The 20465-nt window shown below is 36.5% G+C and overlaps 1 protein-coding gene across 1 annotated transcript in view; it reads left to right on the forward strand.

Moving 5' to 3' along the window:
- The window catches only part of RALGPS2 (Ral GEF with PH domain and SH3 binding motif 2), a 152845-nt gene that overhangs the window by 97611 nt on the left and 34769 nt on the right, over positions 1-20465 (forward strand). The window contains 1 exon segment of the mRNA XM_017891677.1: positions 10475-10601. Within this exon segment, the coding sequence (XP_017747166.1) occupies positions 10475-10601 (127 nt within the window).

Genomic DNA, 20465 nt, shown 5'->3' on the forward strand with positions numbered 1-20465 from the left:
TTTTATAGAAACACCTGGATGTGAAGAGTTTTCTTTAAAATTATTTTAGTAATTATGGCCTTATTATCTTTTCTTCAAATTTGAATTTCGTGGAGGAATGGAAATGATTATAAATATACAGTTATGAATTATATCTTTAAAGTTTTAGGGAAAAGAATTATACTCTGTGGGAAAAAAATTCTATTTTTATTTTTTGCACCCAGGCTGGAGTGTAGCACGATCATAGCTTACTGCAGCCTCCAACTCCTGGGCTCGGAGGATCCTCCAGCTTCAGCCTCCCAAGTAACTGGACTACAGGCACATGCCACCATGCCAAACTAATTTTTTAAAAAGTTTTTATAGTGATGGGGTCTCACAGTGTTGTCCAGGCTGTTTTCAAACACCTGACCTCAAGCGATCCTCCCGCCTTAGCCTCTCAAAGTGCTGGGATTACAGGCATGAACCATTACACCCAGTCCTATACTTCTATTTATGATTTGGTTTAGTAATGAGGTACATTTTTCTGAAGTTAATTTTTATTTTCCTTGAAGTTATTTTCATTGCCTCCCTTATATATTTGCATGGAAAATAATAATTGTTATTTGGTAACAGCTTCATTATTTATCTGAATAAAACTTTTGATGGTTTGTATTTTACAATATTTCATACTGCACTATGCACTCTGTAATTGCTTGACATACAGTAGTGAATGATCTAGACAATGTTCGATTCTCATACAGCTAACATTCTGCTGGGGAAAAGTAAATTGCAAATAAATAAATGACTTAAATAGCGATAAATGCTCTGAAGAAAAATAGAAAGGAAGGCAGGACAGTACTGTATGTAACATGGTAAGAGAATCTTTGATAAATGACAGTTCAGTAGAGACCTGGAGGAATTGAGGAAACCTTTTATTTGGATATCTGGGAGAAGAGAGTTCCAAGTAGAGGTAATAACAAGTAAAAAGGCCCAGATATATTCAAATGGCAGAGTGGTCAGTGTTGACAGTAGAATAAGCTAGGAAGGTACCTGGTGGTAGGAGATTATTTCAAAGAGGTAGCATGAATCAGATAACGGAGGTGCTGTTTACTTATATTCAGAGAGGTACAGAGAAGGACCGTTGTGGGCTGGGGTTCTATTTTACACATACTGTGTTTGAGTTGGCTAGTAAACATCCATGTGAACTGTAAGGTCAGAGTTAGATGTACAAGTTTAAGGGAGTGGTTGGGGCTAGAGAGAGATTGTTATAATGATCAGTGTAAACTATTTGAAGCTAGGTGGTAATCACCTAAGGAGGGTGCATAGATGAAAAGCCCTGGGAGCCTCCAGGATTCCCAAGTAGAGATTGGAAAAATGAGGAGGAATCAACAAAGGAGATTACGGGTAGGACACATTTTTCAGTCAAGTAAAGAAAATGTTTCAGTAAAGATTGATCACCTTTGTCAAATGCTACTAATAATTTGAATAAGGCACAAAGTTTGAGATGACCTGACAATTGGAAAGGATTGGTGACCTCAGGAAGAGTGATTTCAGTAGAGAAGTGGGGTGAAAAACTGACTGGAGTTGAGAGAATGGTGGTGAAGAAGTGGTACAGCAAGTATAGAGAATGCTCTTAAGGAATTTTACTGTAAAGGGCTGCAGTGTGGTTTGCAGAGAAATATGGTATCTGGAAGGGAATGTGAGACCAAAGATTTGTGGTATTTTGTTCTGTTTTTGGAAATGGCATCAATGGCAATATGTTTTATGTTGGTGGCAATAATCTAGTAGAATGAAAAAAATGACAAGAGAATGAGGGATTACACCAGTGATACGCTTGATTAGATGAAAGAGAATTAGATATAGTACTCTAGTGTATCAGTAAGAGGTTATCCATTTTAGGCCGGGTGCGGTGGCTCACCCCTGTAATCCCAGCACTTTGGGAGGCTGAGTCGGGAAGATCACGAGGTCAGGAGATGGAGACCATCCTGGCTAACACGGTGAAACCCCGTCTCTACCAAAAATACAAAAAAATTAGCCCTGCGTGGTGGCGGGCGCCTGAAGTCCCAGCTACTCAGGAGGCTGAGGCAGGAGAATGGCGTGAACCTGGGAGGTGGAGCTTGCAGTGAGCCGAGATCGCACGACTGCACTCCAGCCTGGGTGACAGAGCTCTGTCTCAAAAATAAAAAGAATTTATCCATTTTAACAGCAGGGAAGGGAACACATTTAGTTACAGATGCAGGTAAATTGGTAGATTTCGCGGTGGGGTTCTTAGAAGTTCTTCTGATTGTTTTGTTTCCTCAGACATGAAAAAGCAAGGTCTTTAGTTGAGAGTGTTATGGGAGAGGTGTTGGAGGTTTGAAGAAAGAGGAGAGGATATAAAAGTCATCTGAAGAGTGTGAGAGTCCATTAACTAAGAAAACCTAATAGGTTTGATAGACCTTATGTATCTTTAAAATAAAACCAGTCAGCAGAGTTATATATTCTCCAGCCAGGTTCAGATATTCAGCATAAGCTTTCAATAGTGCCAAGAGTTGTGTTTAACCAGAGTTGGGATTTTTTGAGGCTTTTATACCAGAGGGGTTAAGGGTAGCACAAGAGGTGAAAGACAGAAAATATCAGAGTTGTTTTACTGATAGATGAAGAAACTAAACCAAGTAAAAGGAGGGAGATAATGAACAGTGAAAAGGTAGGCTGGTCACTGGTTTGGAAGCCACAGTGGAGTCAAATAATCACTGGATTCAGAATGAGAAAGGGAGTGCAAGCTAAGGGTGGTAGAAGATAAGATCATTGGAGCAGAAGTCCAGAAACTAAGAAACCAGAATATTGGGAGTATTATCTCCATGAAATGGCAATCACCAAGATTTATGATAAGAATAATTTCAGTTCATGGATTTTTTTTTCTCCAACTACCAAAATCTTTAAGATACAGGGGAAAGATGACTTGTAGATCTATAAATGACAGTAACATTAAGTGTTGTAATCTAGGGTTCTCTTGTTTAATATGATAGCCATTAGCTACATGTGGCTATTAAACTTAAATCACTAAAATTAAATAAAATTAAAAATTTATTTCCTTGATCATACTGGCCACATTGCAAGTGCTCAGTAGTCACATGTGGCTAGTGGCTATCATGTTGGACAGCACAGGCATAGATTTTCACCATCGCACAAAATTCTTTTGGACAACACTGACCCTAGTGCCTTCACCTTAAGAGAAGCTGGAGGATTTTAGGGAGCAGCGTGAGATAATGAGCTAGAAGAAATTGTGAAGAGTAAGGAGCAAAGATTACACCTAACCTACCTCCAGGCATATGTTACAAGGTTTATAAGAAAAGAAAGGGAATGCTTACAGAAAATGTTAAGGATGGGGGTTTTGCAGAGGATGGACGATGAATTCAAGAGGATGCAGTTGGAAAGGTTTGGGATGATTTTGTTTTGTTTTAACCGGTAAAGAGAATGTACCAAAAAGACAACAACATTCTATGTAGGGAAAATATTAGGAGCATTTTCTTTAACATCAAGGAAAAGGATGCTCAATTTCACTGTTGTATTCAACATACAATTGCTATTGTATATGTTTTAATGTTCATAACATCATTATTCACAGTAGTCAAAAGGTAGAAGCAACCCAGACATCTATCAGTGGATGAATGAATAGACAAAATGTAGTACATACATACAATGGAATATTCATCTCTCTTTAAAAGCAATGCAATTCTGATACATGCTGCACCATGAATAAGCCTTCAGACATTATGCTAAGTGAAATAAGCCAGATACAAAAGAACAAATACTGTATAATTCCTGTAATTCCACTTATATGAGGTACCTAGAGTAATCGAATTCATAGAGACAGAATCTAGATTGGTGGTTGCCAGGGATGGGGAGAAATGGGATTTGGGAGTTATTATTTAATGAATATGGAGTTTCATTTTGAGAAGATGAAAATGTTTTGGATATGGATGTTGGTGATATCCTTGAAATGGCCACCTGAAAATGGTTAATTGTATGTTATGTATATATTTTACCACAGGTTTTAAAAAATAGTTTACTTAAAGTGTTTGAATATATGAACAATACAAAATCGGTTATATTTGAAACAACAAATATTATTTAAAAGGACATCATTTACAATATCAACAAAAGAAACAAAATATCAAACAATAAGTGGAATAAAATGTGTAAGACCTATATGCAGAAAGTTATAAAACTTTACAGGAAGTGATTAAAAAAGAACTAAATAGAGGGAGCAATAGCCCGTGTTCATGGATAGAACTATTGGAGTTCTAACCAGTTTTTGGAACTGTAAAATAAACTGAATGTTACTAAATAAATGAATTTAGTAACATTCCAAGATATAAAATCAGCGTACAAAAATCAGTTGCATTCCTGTACATTAATAACGAACTATCTGAAAAATTAAGCTTAACCAAGGAGGTGAAAAATCTATACACAGAAAACTATAAAACATTAATGAAAGAAATTAAATAAGATACAAATAAATGGAAGGATATCCTGTGTTTGTGCACTGGAAGAATTCATATTGTTAAAATGTCCATACAGCCCAAAGAAATCTACAGATTCAGTACAGTCACTATCAAAATTTCCATGACATTTATCACAGAAATAGGAAAAACAGTTCTAAAATTCACATGGAATCACAAAAATCTCAGAATAGCCAAAGCAATCTTGAGCAACAGCAAAACTAGAGACATCATACTCTCTGATTTTAAAAATACACTGTGAAGCTATAGTAATCAAAATATTATGGTTAGCAAAAAATAGACTTGTAGACCAATGGAGCAAAATAAAGAGCCCAAAAATAATGCACACATTTGCAGTCAATTGATCTTCAACAAAGATAACAAGAACACACAATGGGGAAGTGATAGTTTCTTCAATAATTTGTGTCAGAAAAACTGGATGTCCACATGCAAAAGAATGAAACTGGACCCTTACCTCATACCATGTGCAAAAATGAACTCAAAACATATTTAGTACTTAAACATGAGACCTGAAACTGTAAAACTACTGGAAGAAAACACAGGGGAAAAGCTTCTTGACATTGGATCTGGACAACAGTTTTTTGGCTATGACCCCAAAAGTACAGATAATGAAAGCAAAAATATACAAATGGGATTGCATCAAACTAAAAAGCTTTTGTACAGCAAAGGAGACAGTCTATGGAATGGGAGAAGATATTTGCAAACAATACATCTGATAAGGGGTTAATATACAAAATACAGTCATATATGGCTTAACGCTGAGGATACTTTCTGAGAAATGTGTTGTTTGGTGATTTTGTTGTTCAAACATCATAGAATGTAATCACACAAACCCAGATGGCATAGCCTACAATACACCTAGGCTATATGGTAGAGCCTGTTGCTTCTAGACTACAAGCCTATACACCATGTTACTGTACTGAGTAGGCAGTTATAACACGGTGGTATTTGTATATTTAAACATGGAAAAGGCACAGTAAAAAATACAGTATTATAATCTTATGGGACCACTGTTGTGTATGCAGTTTGTTCTTGACTGACAAGTCGTTATGCAGCACATGACTGTATAAGGAGCTCAGACAATGTGATAACAAGAAAACAACCCAATTAAAAAATGGGCAAAGGATCTGAATAGACATTTCTCAAAAGAAGACATACACATGTCCCACAGGTATATGAAAAGGTGCTCAACATCACTAATCATCAGGGCAATGCAAATCAAAACCACATAATATATGATCTCACACCTGTTAGAATAGCTATTATCAAAAAGCCAAAAGATAACTTACAAGTATTGGTAAAGATGTGGAGAAAAGGGAACTCTTGTACAGTGTTGGTGGGAATGTAAATTGGTACGGTCATGGAAAACAGTATGGAGATTCCCCAAAAATAATAATGGAACAATTACATGATCCAGCGATCCCATTTCGGAGTATATATCCAGAGACATTGAAATTGATATGTCAAAGAGATATCTGCACTCCTATGTTCATTGCAGCATTATTCACAATAGCCAAAATATGGAACCAACCTAAATGTCCGTTAGCAGATGAATGGATAAAGAAAATGTGGTTTATATACACAATGGAATACTATTCAGCCTTACATTTACAACAGCATGAATGAATTTGGAGATCATTATCCTCAGTGAAATAAGCTAGATACAGAAAGACAAATGCTGCTGTACAGTTTCACTTATCTGTGAAATCTTAACAGGCTGAACTCATAGAAGCAAAAAGTAGAAGAATGGTTGCCGAGGTGCAGGGGAAATGTTGGGTCAGTAGGTACAAAGCTTCGGTTATCTAGAACAGGGGTAACCAAACCCCGGGCTGCTGACCGGTACTGGTCCGTGGCCTGTTAGGAACCAGGCCACAGCAGGAGGTGGGCAGCAGGCAAGTGAGCATTACTGCATGAGGTCTGTCTCCTGTCAGATTATCGGCAGCATTAGATTCTCATAGGTGCGTGAACCCTATTTGTGAACTGCGCATGTGAAGGATCTAGGTTGTGTGCTCCTTATGAGAATCTAATGCCTGATGATCTGAGGTGGAACAGTTTCATCCCAAAACCTTTCCCCATTCATGTTCATGGAAAGATTGTCTTCCACAAAACTAGTCGCTGGTGCCAAATAGGTTAGGAACCCGCTAATGGAGAGATAATAAGTTCTGGAGATCTAATGTACAGCATGAGGACTGTAGTTGACTATAGTTAATAAGACTATATTGTATGCTTGAATTTTTCTAAGAGAGTGGATCTTTATTTAATTTTATTATTTATTTATTTATTTATTTATTTATTTATTTTTATTTTTTTGAGATGGAGTCTCGCTCTATCACCCAGGCTGTAGTGAGGTGGCGCAATCTTGGCTCACTGCATTCTCCACCTCCTAGGCTCAAGCGATTCTCCTGCCTCAGCCTTCTGAATAGCTGGGATTACAGGCGCCCACCATCTTACCCAGCTAATTTTTGTATTTTTAGTAGAGGCAGTGTTTTGCCTTGTTGGCCAGGCTGGTCTCAAACTCCTGACCTCAAGTGATCTGCCTTCCTTGGCCTCCTGTAGTGCTAGGATTACAAGCTTGAGCCACCATGTCCAGCCTGAGAGAGTGAATCTTAAATGTTCTTACCATACAAATACATAAGAACTAACTAACTTTGTGAGATGATGGATATGTTAATTAGCATGATAGCTTGATAATAATTTCATTTTATATATATGTGTATTAAAACATTTACACCTCAAGTATATGCAATTTAAATTTGTCAATTATACCACAGTACTGCTGGTAGAAGATTGATTGTAAAGTTTATATGGAAATTCAAAGGTTCAGGAATAGCTGAAGAAGACAGTGGGAGTTGGGGACATAAGCATTTGCCCTAACAGATGTCAGGATATACTATATTCTTTGGACAGTGTATGATTCTTGCAGTTTTAGACATATCTACCAATGAAACAGAATGAAGAACCCAGAAATACCTCCTTGTTTTTACAGGATTCTGATATGTGTATGACAGAGATGGCATTGTAAGTTGAAGAAATGAGGGACTGTTTAATAATTGGAGCTGCAAAATTGGTCACCAGTTTGGGGGGGAAAAATGAAATCAGGCCCTTTACACCATTTACAAAATCCTTATGACGCAAGGGCTTAAATGTGAAATGAAAACTTCAGTTTTTTAGAAGGAAAATATATGTGACTATCTCCCTGGTTTGGCATGAATAGATTTCTGGCTTGGGATAAGTAAGGATTTTTTAGATAAGATACAGAAAGCTCCAACAATGAAAGAAAAGATAATAAATTTTGTCATGTTAAAGTAAGAATTTCTGTTCATCAAAAGATATCTTAAAATTGAAAAGAGGATGCAGTGGAGGGGAGATACGTGCAACAGTTGTCCAACTAGAATGTGTCCAACACAAGAATTTGCATCCAGAATATATAAAGAACTCTAATAAAGAAAAAAGAAAAAAAAATAGAAAAATTAACATTATAAATGTATTTTGTAGAGGAGAGGATACACATAGAAGCAGTGAAAATGAATGAACTATGGCTTCCCACAACTTCATGGATGAAGTTTTAATATCACAATGTTAATGAACAAAGTAATTGCCAAAGACTAAAAATGAAATAAAAGTTAAAAGGGAATAAAATTTGCGAAAATGAAATAAAATTTGAGGGGAATGATAAACAAAACATTCAGAGTAGTGGTTACTGGTTACCTCTTAAAGGCAGTCAAGGCAATTGGATGGAAGGTGAGTCATGTGTATTTGTTATAAAGTTTAAATCCATTTAACAAAGCCATACCAGGCTCTAATGATAATTGAGTGTCACAAACAAAAGATTATAATTAATCTGCACTCCAGGTCTGAGATAAAGTATTCATTTATGCAGATACACACATTCATACATATTGTGTGAAGATACAAGTCAAGGTGATGAGGAATAATCTGGGAGTTTGTGTTTCCTGAGGTGACTGATGTGAGCAGGCATTCATCTAGGTTTTCCCCCAAAACAGATTGTGGTGGTAAGGTGGTGTCAGATATCTGATCAGGAACATCTAGAATTCTGTGGGTCTCCTATTTCGTTAATACCAATGAAAGTGTGAAGAGCCTTGCCCCTATTTGTCATGCTCTTGGTGCCAAGGACATGTGGAGTTAGAACACTGTGAAGTGTTTTGTCCCCCCCACCCTCAGCATTTTTTGGAGGGGAAAATATAGTAAAGTGACTTCATAAAGATAACATTATAAATATCAAAAGAAAATTTGAAAAGAAGAAAGAAAATCAAGACTTCGCAGTTAATAGAGTTTCTGAGCTATCACTCAGGAAATACCTATATTAACATCTAATGAGTTCTTTACATACATATTCTTCCTCTAGTCTTCTGGAAACAAGTCTCCCCTACCACAACTCGGATTGAATTCTATTTATCTGATTATTGATTTATTAAGAAAATTACAAAATCATGTTATTTTTTATGCGTTAGACCATATAGTTTGTTACAACAGTTCTTTCAGTTGTTTCAGCCGTGGCAAGATTAGTTACGAGTTCCAAGTAATTTGTTTCTCCTGATATTGTGCCAAAGTTTTTGAATGATTGACTTAGGGAAAAAAAAAAAGGGGCAGGTTTATCATTATCCCTGTGTCACATAGCTATATTTTGCATATCCAAATACTTCCTTAAGTGGGAAAGAGATAGTTAGATTTACAGGCAACAAGCAAACATTTGCACCTAATCTTGAGGCTGCTAATCAAGTATCTTAAAAGTGAAGTAAGAGAAAATTGTAAAACCACTGTTTTAGACCATGGAATATCCATCTAAAACATTAAAGCAAAGGACCCCTTGACATTGTATTTTGAAGAGCGAGCGATACTGTTGAAACATTTTTCTAATACAGATTATCTGAAGATAATCTGCATCTTTGAGCCTCTGAACAATAGATCCCAACTGTACTACTTATAATACTAGAAAGAGTAGTAGATTAGGTGTCAGAATACTCTTATCTCCAGAACCAGACTATAAGACCCTGAAAAACAAGGACATACATCTTTGTGAGTGAGTGAGTAACAGAGAGTATTATATTCCACTACTAGTTAACAATCTAGGTTGTGTGCTCCTTATGAGAATCTAATGCCTGATGATCCACTACTTGTTAACTCATACTTTTTTGTTAATCTCATAGGAAAATTAGATGAGACTTATATAGGTGGAAATGTTTTGCATGCTGTAAAACAACACCAATATTTTAATATGAAATAAAGTGAAATCTTATCTAGTAATGAAATGGAAACTTCATATGTTTAAATAAAAAAAATAATTTTTTCAGTCTTTGGAATGATTTGAAAAACGATTTCCTGAACCTTTTAGTGAACACCATTGTGACTGACTGACTTTGCTTTTTTTTTTAACTCCCCTTGATTATTTACATTGATCTCATAGGGCACTTACTACAAATCTACCTCTCAAGTGTCTTATAACAGTATCTTTTAGTTGTGCTGTATGTGATATAGCACTGATCAAAGAGAAGAAAATGGCAGAAATCAAAAAATGTAAGGAATTACAGGATTTTACAGTTATTAGGACTAGCCATGACTAGATTTATCAAGAAAAAGGGTTAATCACAAAATGTGGTGTTTATTTCTTAATGATTACGCAAGAGTGATCTTTATCTTTGAGGTGGCAAGGGACAGTTCATTAAAATACTTGGACATTTGAGCTAAATATGAATGCATAATTTTCCAAAATTAGGAAGGTGATTAATAAAAATTGATTACTTTAAAATAGTAAACATGAAAATGTTATAATTTATTACTTTATGAACATACAAAGGATATCTTACAAATAATGAATTTGGATTATTAATAGATGAATCTGATTTTGCTTTATATACTACAAAGATATAATTAAAGAAGATATAACTTTGAAATTAAAATCCATATTCACAGTAAATGCAACTTCAGTTCAGGTCTTTGCTACAACAAAATGAGATTTGTAAATAACTTAGGTTTTTCTGTTTGTTTTTTAGTTATTAAGTCGAAAAGACAAAACTACCTTTGAAAAATTAGAATATGTAATGAGTAAAGAAGATAACTACAAAAGACTCAGAGACTATATAAGTAGCTTAAAGATGACACCTTGCATTCCCTATTTAGGTGAGTTATGTCACTGTGTGTTTTTTGTTTCTAGTTGTTACTCTTCCTTAATCAGTAATTTATGTGAAATTCAAGGTATTTTTTAAATGTTTGTATCCTTTGGTAAGCTGAAAAAAATTGACTAAAGATAGTTGTTACCCTATTACCTGGAATGTATTTTCATCTTAGCCTTTTGCCCTAAAGGTTTTTCATAGTCTATTGTTTTCTTAGAGTAGGACCATATAGTAAAACAATATTTTTTAACTGTTTTAGTAGTGCTTTTAAAGAATATAATAGTTTGTAATGATGTTTAATACATTAAGGAAATTGATCAAAGTCCTTATATATAGTGAGGAGATATTTTAGTGTGAATTCTAAAGTAGTCTCAATGCATATTGGTATTGTTTACCAGAATGAAATGAGTTGATTCGCTGTCACAATTTAGCTTCGTGCTGAGACAGTTCTGTATTTCACATCTCATCTAATTAAGAATTTATCTCTTTATTATGTATCTGACAGTGCTTATAAGTTCAAGAAGTATTTAACCAATAACATTGTGAGATTATTTTTAACAAAGTAGGAATAATGCTTTGTTAGGTGTTTGAATGAAAAGAAGACCCAAATAAATTGTTCTTTTAAATAGATACGTAAATCAGGCATAAGGAAAATATATGATACGTACCTAGCATATATTAAAATGAAATGATTTGATCCTATGTAGAGAGTAATCAAATGATGAAGATTTGGTGTTTTCTGGTCCTCCCCTAGATTTTGTGTTTTATGAAATTACACTAAATTTCAAGATAGCTATTTCTGAGAGTGATTACAGTGTCACCTTGAAGTCTTTACAGTCTCAGTGACTAGAAGACAAAGAAGAGACAAAGGCAGTTGATGCATGCCCATTTAGTTACTATAGAACATCAACCTTACTTTCCCAGAGAAGAGTTTAACTCTTTAGAATATTGTGGGACACCCTAGGATTGCAGAGAATGGAGACCTATTGTGTACCTTGTGTTGAAGGCAGAATACCCCTAAGCATGGTAGAGTTAATGGCCACTGCATCCCAGAATATTTTATCCTGTTTCTTTGATAAACAGCTTAGGACCATAGTAAGCATGGCTCTTATCAGAGAGGCTCTAAGCTGGCTGTTAGGGGAAAGACATTCTGTATGTGCTTTACATTTTTGTGTTGTTGCTGTCATTCTTTGTTTTGTTTTGTTTGTTTTTTGAGATAGTCTCGCTCTGTTTCCCAGGCTGGAGCACAGACGTGCGATCTCTGTTCACTGCAGCCTCTGCCTTCCAAGTTCAAGTGATTCTCCTGCTTCAGCCTCCCAAGTAACTGGGATTACAGGCATGCACCACCACGCCCAGCTAATTTTTGTATTTCTAGTAGAGACGGGGTTTTGCCATGTTGGCCAGGCTGGTCTTGAACTCCTGGCCTCAAGTGATCCGCCCGTCTCAGCCTCCCAAAGTGCTGGGATTATAGGCATGAGCCACCACACCCAGTGTGGTGCTCTGTGTTTTACCATAGCCTTGGCTGTGCCCATGCTTGCAAATATAATTCGAGGAGAGAAGGAACAGGGAATTTTTTCAAAAATAATGCCTTCACAATTCAGAAGAATGTATACTTTTTATAGTGTGAAGAATATTTAGACTGAGAATTGGCAGTCCTCAATTCCACAGTGACTCTACAGTCCTAATTTTTCAAGTCATTGAATTTTCTTCTTTGAGCCTTGTTCTCTTTACCTAGTAATAGCATGCATAGGCCGGGCGGTGTGGCTCACGCCTGTGATCCCAGCACTTTGGGAGGCCGAGGCAGGTGGATCACAAGGTCAGGAGATCAAGACCATGGTGAAACCCCGTCTCTACTAAAAATGCAAAAAAAATCAGCCAGACGTGGTGGCAGGCGCCTGTAGTCCCAGCTACTTGGGAGGCTGAAGCAGGAGAATGGCTTGAACCCAGGAGGCGGAGCTTGTGGTGAGCCGAGATCGCGCCATTGCACTCCAGCCTGGGTGACAGAGCGAGACTCCGTCTCAAAAAACAAACAAAAAAAAGAAATAGCATGCATAGGACTAGAATCATGTTCTTCTTAAGGCTGAATGGAAGCACTGTGATATCTTCTTCTTTCTTTTTTTTTTTTTTTTTTTTTTTTGCAACCCAGTCTCACTCTTGTTGTCCAAGCTGGATTGCAGTGGCACGGTCTCAGCTCACTACCACCTCCACCTCCTGGGTTCAAGTGATTCTGCTGCCTCAGCTTCCCATGTAACCGGGATTACAGGCGTGCACCACCACACCCAGCTAATTTTGTATTTTAGTAGAGAGGGGTTTCACTGTGTTGGCCAGGCTAGTCTTGAATCCCTGACCTCAAGTGATCCACCCACCTCAGCCTCCCAAAGTGCTGGGGATTATAGGCATGAGCGATCACACCCGGCTGTAGTGATGTCTTCTAATTAACTTATTTTAATATCGAGAAAACCAAGATCCAGAAAGGTGGAAGACCTGGCTCATAGTCTTAAGACCTAGTTACTGACAGGTCTGCATTCTGAAGTCTTAACCTAGAGAGCTCCAATTATACCTGCTGAACTCTCATTTTAAAATTTACCAATTTTATGATTGCTTTCCTTTTCTCATTGAAATATGTTTTCTCAAACTAAATTTCATAATTCATATCTTCTGGAAAAGAAAATTAAGATTATTTTCCTTTCAAAATGAGAAAATAAAATAATAGGAATCCTTATGCTGTGATTTCTAGTTGGGGAATTTCTTGTACTCTTGGACCTTCTTGACATTTTTCCACAGTGGAGACATCAGTACAGGATTGAAGCTGCGTGCATCTGTATATGTGCTTAGGTACACTCAGGCACTCTCATGCACACACACAGAGAAAATTGGGGAAGAAAGCACTAGCCAAGTTGGAGTTCAGTGGAATCAGGAAAGGTTTTCTATTGGAGAATATACCTCTTCTTTCTCAGCCCTGGTACCTGAAACAAAAAGTAATCATACCTGTGGGTTAAAGCAAATGAGGAAAATGTTGAGGTACAGATGTTAATTTGGAGAAAATATTACAAGCATTGTTTTTCCTGTATCTTCCATTTTTCCTGTCATCTCCAATGACTCTTTCTTTTTTCAGTTCCCTTTCATTTTAGATGTTCTCATGATGCAGGATCTTACGTTTCACTCTCACCATGTAGTTCTGCTTCACTTTATAATTAAGCTAATTTAAAAGTATCCTATTCTTGTTGTCTCCTTTTTCTCCATCTTCACTCTCTAGAAATTTTCCTAATGTCACCAGTGACTTCCTGGTTGAAACATTTAATAGGTGTTTCTCAAGCCCCATCTTAATTGTGTGAGAATTGGTGTCGGTAATTTCTCCTCCTTGAAATTCTCCCCAAGTAGCACCAGTCTTTCTTGGCTTCCCTTCTGCATTTCTGGCTTTTGTTTTATTGGCTGCTCTTACTCTACCTTCATCTCTTAAATGTATTCTTGAGAGATGTCAGTCCACTTTTCTTTCTTTATTTTTTTTGTTTTGTTTTGTTTTCGGAGACGAGTCTCACTCTGTCATACAGGCTGGAGTGCAGTGGCACAGTCAGCTCACTACAGCTTCAAACTCCTGGGCTCAAGCAATCCTCCCACCTCAGCCTGTGGAGTCGCTGAGACTACAGGTGTGTACCACCAAGCACGGCTAATTTAAAAAAATTTTTTGTCGAGACGGGGTCTTCCCATGTTGCCCAGGCTGATCTCAAACTCCTGGCCTCAAGCAGTCTTCCCACTTCAGCCTCCCAAAGTGCTGCGATTACAGGTGTGAGCCACTGGACTCAGCCAGTCCACTTCTTTTCTTACTCTATACAATCGGAGTGGTCTCATCAGGTTTTTTCTATATATTGCCTGATCTTCCAAATCTAGACTAAATCTGTCTAACTTTGTATATCATTGTATATTTTGTATCTATCTGTGTATCTTAGCTATCTACTTAATCCCTGGGGCCTTCTAACATTTTTAGATACTAAGTGAGAAAAATCTACAGGTATCTCCCATTCAACATGTGCAGAAGGGAATTCATCATCTCTCCTCCTTCCCCCAAACTTGATCCCCATCTTATCTCCTATAGCTTACTCTACCAGTGACCAGTGAGTGTAGTATTATTAACACTGCGGTACCACACTACAGCCTGGTGTTTTAATGCATTTCTCCTTCCTCCTCCTCTGCTTCTCATATTCACTAGTAAAATGCATATGTCTGAGGGTTATCCAAGAATTAGAAATCAAAAGGGAAAAAAACGGAAGGAAAGTAAGACATTAAAAGAGAACATACACTATAGAATTTGCATAATTTTAGATATTGGTATTCTTCATATAGTTCATCCCTATCTAGGTATGTGAAGAAGCATCTTGATTGTGAGATTATTGGGGACTTCTTGGCATAAATATTTGGTAGACATGGCAAAGGAAAATGAAACATTTATCAGATGAGTTTTTATGACTCAGTTCGCTTCCGGTATGAAAATCATCCTTTTAATGTAATGACCGCTTTGCTTTATAGCAAACCTTGAGATTAAATGTATTTAATCTATTAAAACATACATAGTTTTCCTAAGAAAATGTGACACAAATCTGTTTTACAACTTTTTTACTGCTTGATTTACGTCATCGACATACGGGTTTTTTTATTGCTTATCTTCAATACTGAAGTATACTGAAGAATGAAGATTTAACAGTAGTTTATATCTTGTTAATATTTACTTTTTTATGTTTTCTAATTTAAAATTAATTTGCTTGTGATTTTTAAATTTAATTTGTCTTGATTTCAGAATCCTTTTCTATTTGTGTGAAGCTAGGCTTAGTACAGTTGATAAAAACTTCAGCATTTATAAATGCTGTGCATTTGATAAGTTAGAAGTTGTCCTAAAGACAATTAAAAGGTAATACTCATTATGCAAATTGGTAGCTTCATTTAACTATTCCTCTTCAAGTATACAGAGTTTGCATAATGCTATGCTTTATTCATTATGTCTGCAGAGGTTCTTATGGAAAGAATATATCAATGAAAGAATGAAAGTGCATAGAAAAAAGGTAACAGCTAATGATTTCTTAACATGAGGGATATGGTCCAAACTAATAGTTTTTTCTCCCCTAAAAATGAGAACCAAAACCTACCAATTTTTGTGAAGCTTATAAAAGGGGGTAGAGGCCTATATGCTGACAGAACTCTTTATTTTGATACCACCGAATTTATCTGTAGTTCAATGTGGATTAAATTATAAGAAGTAGAAATGTTTTCTTGGCTCTCAACACATCATCCCTTAAAAAATTGTCTCTTCTGTTGGTTTGCATTCAAGGTAAAAATTAGTCAGCTTGGACAATATCGTGAAAAATTCTTAGAATAAGGATATAATTTGTCTAGAGAGGAATAGTTGGCAAATCTCAAGGAAAAAATTGCTTTATAAGAGAATTATTGCTTTTAAATCTGAAAGTCATTAACAACACTTATTTGTTCTTGTCGTTGGAGAACAGTCTTAAGGGGCTTGTTGAAGAATTTGGCATGGGAAGTTTTATTTTGCTGACGAGAGAAAACTAGAATATTGTGAAAAAAATAATTTAGTTGTATGAAACATGATAAATATTCTTTAATGTGCCTTTTCTAAGCCTCATTTCTACTTTATGTACTACAAAGATGTAGTAGCTCGACCAAGAAAGCATATTTTGGCTAGGTACGGTGGTTCATGCCTATAATCCCAGCACTTTGGGAGGCTGAGGCGGGTGGATCACTGAGGTCAGGAGTTCAAGACCAGCCTGGCCAACATGGCAAAACCATGTCTCTACTAAAAAATGCAAAAAATTAGCTGGGTGTGGTGGCACATGCCTGTACTTCCAGCTACTCAGGAGGCTGAAGCAGGAGAATTGCTTGAACCCAGGAGGTGGAGGCTGCATTGAGCCGAGATCGCACCGTGGCACTCCACCTTGGGTGACAGAACAAGACTCCATCTCAAAAAAAAAAAAAAAAAAAAAAAAAAAAAAAAAAAACCATATTTTTTGAACCATGGAAATCAGTAAATTGTTACAGTACTCTATACTGTTCCCTATTAAGTAGAAGCAGAATGTAACAGAAAAGTTTCTGTAAAATCTCTAGCCCTCTGTAGAATATACTCTTTTGATGGATCTAGATATGACTTGTTTTTCCTATTGGAGAGAGACTTCTCCTTCCCCTTCGCCATTTAATTTTTAATTTAATATGTCAGGTTTTCATAATAGGACTTTTTTGTTAGAAGAGAAATGCTGTTCTTATAACCCTCTGTAATATAGTGTTCCTTGCCTACTGCTCTCTGCAAAGCACCCTATTTATGATATTTTCATTAATCTGTCTCCTCCTCAACAGAATGTAAGGCCCTATTTGTCTTGGTTTAAGGGTTTATGGCATCTAGAACAAAAGTAGTCATATAATAAATGTTTCTTGGTTCAACTAATTATCCCTTTCAGGCTCTTCCCATTGTTTCAGTAATTTTGATTTAATTTCTGTTTAAACAATAAATGTATTTGTGTGGCATATTTGCATGAATCAACTCAACTCCTTACCCACCCCGATTTTTGTTGTTGTTGTTATTTTGTTTTGTTTTTGATGCCTCAGCTGGCACCTAGTATTTACTTAGCACTGTGCTTGTTGCTAAATATATAGCAGGAGATTACAATGGGCTTTGTCCCTGCCTTTATAGAACTTAATATCTCTGTAATAACACAGGTCCAGGATATCATTACCTCATGAATGATATCTCCTCTTTTCTATATCCTGGTAGAGATGCATATCATTGCCTTGTGCCTTACATTCTTAGTAGTGTCCTTATCATAGTTAATGACATTTTTAAAACGTATCTAAAATGATAAGAATCTTACCAATTTGGTTTTCAGTCGTTTTTGCATAGATTGAATTGTTAAATATTCAGTAGAATATAGTTATTTAGTTTTAGAAATTTCTAACTCATGTAAAATATTTTCAAAATAAGTTTTTTATTCATATTTCTATTCAGATAATTTCAACAAAGTCCAAGTCTTTTGCTAATCTGTAGGAATTAAAAGGAGATTTTCCTCTCCTTTGATATAATTTTCTTCAATATGGGAGGCTCTGACACTGATCTCAAAAATGCCTAATGATCAAAAAATGTCATTGGCTTTTAATTTTTTAAGTTTTATTCCATTTTTCTTTCTTTAGTTTGATTTGTCAATAATATACATTATAGATTACCCTATTCTTTTAATTATATGTTGTTATATATTGTATGCTGAAACAGCAGTAAAGCATCTTCACTGATTTTCTTTTGGATTCGAGAATAAGCTCTGACCACATGGCAGCTAGCCCCTTTTCTTTAGCCAGAATTACATCCCCATTTTCCATTACCTCATTTATATATTTTTTTACCCTCACTCTTTTATATATTTAAAATTCTTCTAAGTTCTTTGTTGATATGTTTTCTGAAGTTTACTTTAGACCAAAGACTTCTGAAATAAAAGAGCTGGGGGTGGGGTTGTGTTAATTTCATCCCCATGTTCATAGTGTTTTCTTTAAGTGCCTTGTCTTTCTAAAAAAATAAGAATAGCAGCTATACAGATCTGCATGCTAATTGTAAACGGAATCAGATTCCCCTAACAACAGTTTTGCCCGTGGTGTTTCCAACTCTGAATATTTCACAGTTTTGTAATTTTTTTAAGCAAGCTTTGGCAGGAAAATAATAATTTCAGTAACATTTATTCAACACTTAGGCCTATATGGCTGACACTGTATATAGATTATCTAATACGTAACAGCAGTTTTATAAAGTAAATGATATTATTTGTATTTTACGGGTGAAAAAACTGAGACAAAGGAGATTAAATTGACTTGCTATAAAGATATGCATTTCGTTCGCAGCTCAAAGAAAGCATGATGGATTACATTAAAATTTGGAGTATCTGTGTTTAGGTTAAAATTTTGAGTTCATTCATCAGTCTTTCCTATAATTATGTATAGAATTATAACTTGATACCAGTTAACTCCACTGATAAAACTAAAAAGTGGCTGGGCATGGTGGCTCATGCCTGTAATCCCAGCACTTTGGGAGGCCAAGGCAGGCGGATCACCTGAGGTCAGGAGTTCGAGACTAGCCTGGCCAACATGGTGAAATGCCATCTCTACTGAAAATACAAAAATTAGCTGGGTATGGTGGCAAACGCCTGTAATCCCAGCTACTGGGGAGGCTGAGGCAGGAGAATAGCTTGAACCTAGGAGGCGGAGGTTGCAGTGAGCCAAGATCGTGCCATTACACTTCAGCCTGGGCAACAAGAGCAAAACTCTGTATCAAGAAGAAAAAAAAACTGAAAAGTGAGCTAGTTTAAGATAAGATGGCCTTTTTTTCAGGGCAAGGTCATAGCATTGTAAGTGGAATCATTCTTTTCTTACTTGGGTATCTTTCACAGACACTAGAATAAAAGACTAAAACTCATTAGGGTGTAATCTTTAACTTACTACAAAGATTAAGTTAAATACATGTAAACCATATTACTTTAGTACAGATTTATAAGTTATTTGAAATGTTTTTATGATTGCAGAAGGTTTATTCTCCTTATATTACCAGCAGGAGTCCTAAGAAATGCAATGCTAAGAGAATAGCACTCTCCTATCATGACTCAGAGTTAAGTAAACAGCAGAATGAAAATTGATCTTTATACTACCAGGCATGAAGCCCAGAGATAGTGTATTTGTAGGTGTCTACCAAATTTCAAGTTGCTATCTAATTTTGGCATTTTCCAAAATCTCAAATTTTTAAAATCTGCTTCAGAGAGGTCAAGTGTTCTAGGCAATCATGGCCTCCCATTTAGTCCAGAATAGAGTCTAAATCTATTGTAGGATAAAATTCATTAACTTATTAACAGTAACAACATAAAAAACCTTTCTTGAATGGACACAGTGGCTCACACCTGTAATCCCAGTGCTTAGGGAGTCCAAGGTGGGAGAATCACTTGAGGCCAGGAGTTTGAGACCAGCCTGGGCAACACAGTGAGACCCCATCTCTACAAAGAAAATACAAAAATTAGCTGGGCATGGTAGCATGCACCTGTAGTCCCAGCTACTCAGGAGGCTAAGGTGGGAGGATTGCTTGAGCCCAGGAGTTCAAGGTTACAGTGAGCTAAGATCGTGCCACGACACTCCAACCTGGGTGACATAGTGGGACCCTGTCTTAAAAAAAAAAGAAAGAAAATTTTAAAAAAGAATCCTTCTATAAACCAGCTCTAAGGGAAGGTTGTAGTTCAATCTTGCCGAAGATAAGGCAAACCCGTCTTTATTCCTAGATGACCTGCAAAGTAGGTAGCTCTTGGACCCTGCCTGTCACACAAATGAACTAACCTGATCTTTCGCAAGACTCTCTTTAGGCTAAAGTTCATACTATATCTCTAAGAAGAGTTTCTTTTTATTTGTGGTCCAGCCGCTTAACTGCCTACTATAACAGCTGGCATGGCTCTGTTAGATTTGCAAGTGAAGACAATGTATCAATGTAATTTCATACCCGAAAACTTGGATATTGTTTTGTTTTGTCTCGTTTTTTTGAGAAGGAGTCTCACTGTGTCCCCCAGGCTTGAGCGCAGAGGCGTAATCTCTGCCCACTGCAAGCAATTCTCCTGCCTCAGCCTCCCGAGTAGCTGGGATTACAGGCACATGCCACACCTGGCTAATTTTTGTGTTTTCAGTAGAGATGGAGTTTTACCATGTTGGCCAGGCTGGTCTCGAACTCCTGAACTCAAGTGATCCACCTGCCTCGGCCTCCCAGAGTCTTGGGATTACAGTCTTGTAAGCCACCGTGCCCAGCCCAGATATTGTTTTTAAAACACAATTGTTAATCACATACTCTATGCAAGGTGCTATG

The sequence above is a fragment of the Rhinopithecus bieti genome, unplaced genomic scaffold, assembly GCF_001698545.2.
Source record: "Rhinopithecus bieti isolate Rb0 unplaced genomic scaffold, ASM169854v2 scaffold_20101, whole genome shotgun sequence".
NCBI classification, from domain to species: domain Eukaryota; kingdom Metazoa; phylum Chordata; class Mammalia; order Primates; family Cercopithecidae; genus Rhinopithecus; species Rhinopithecus bieti.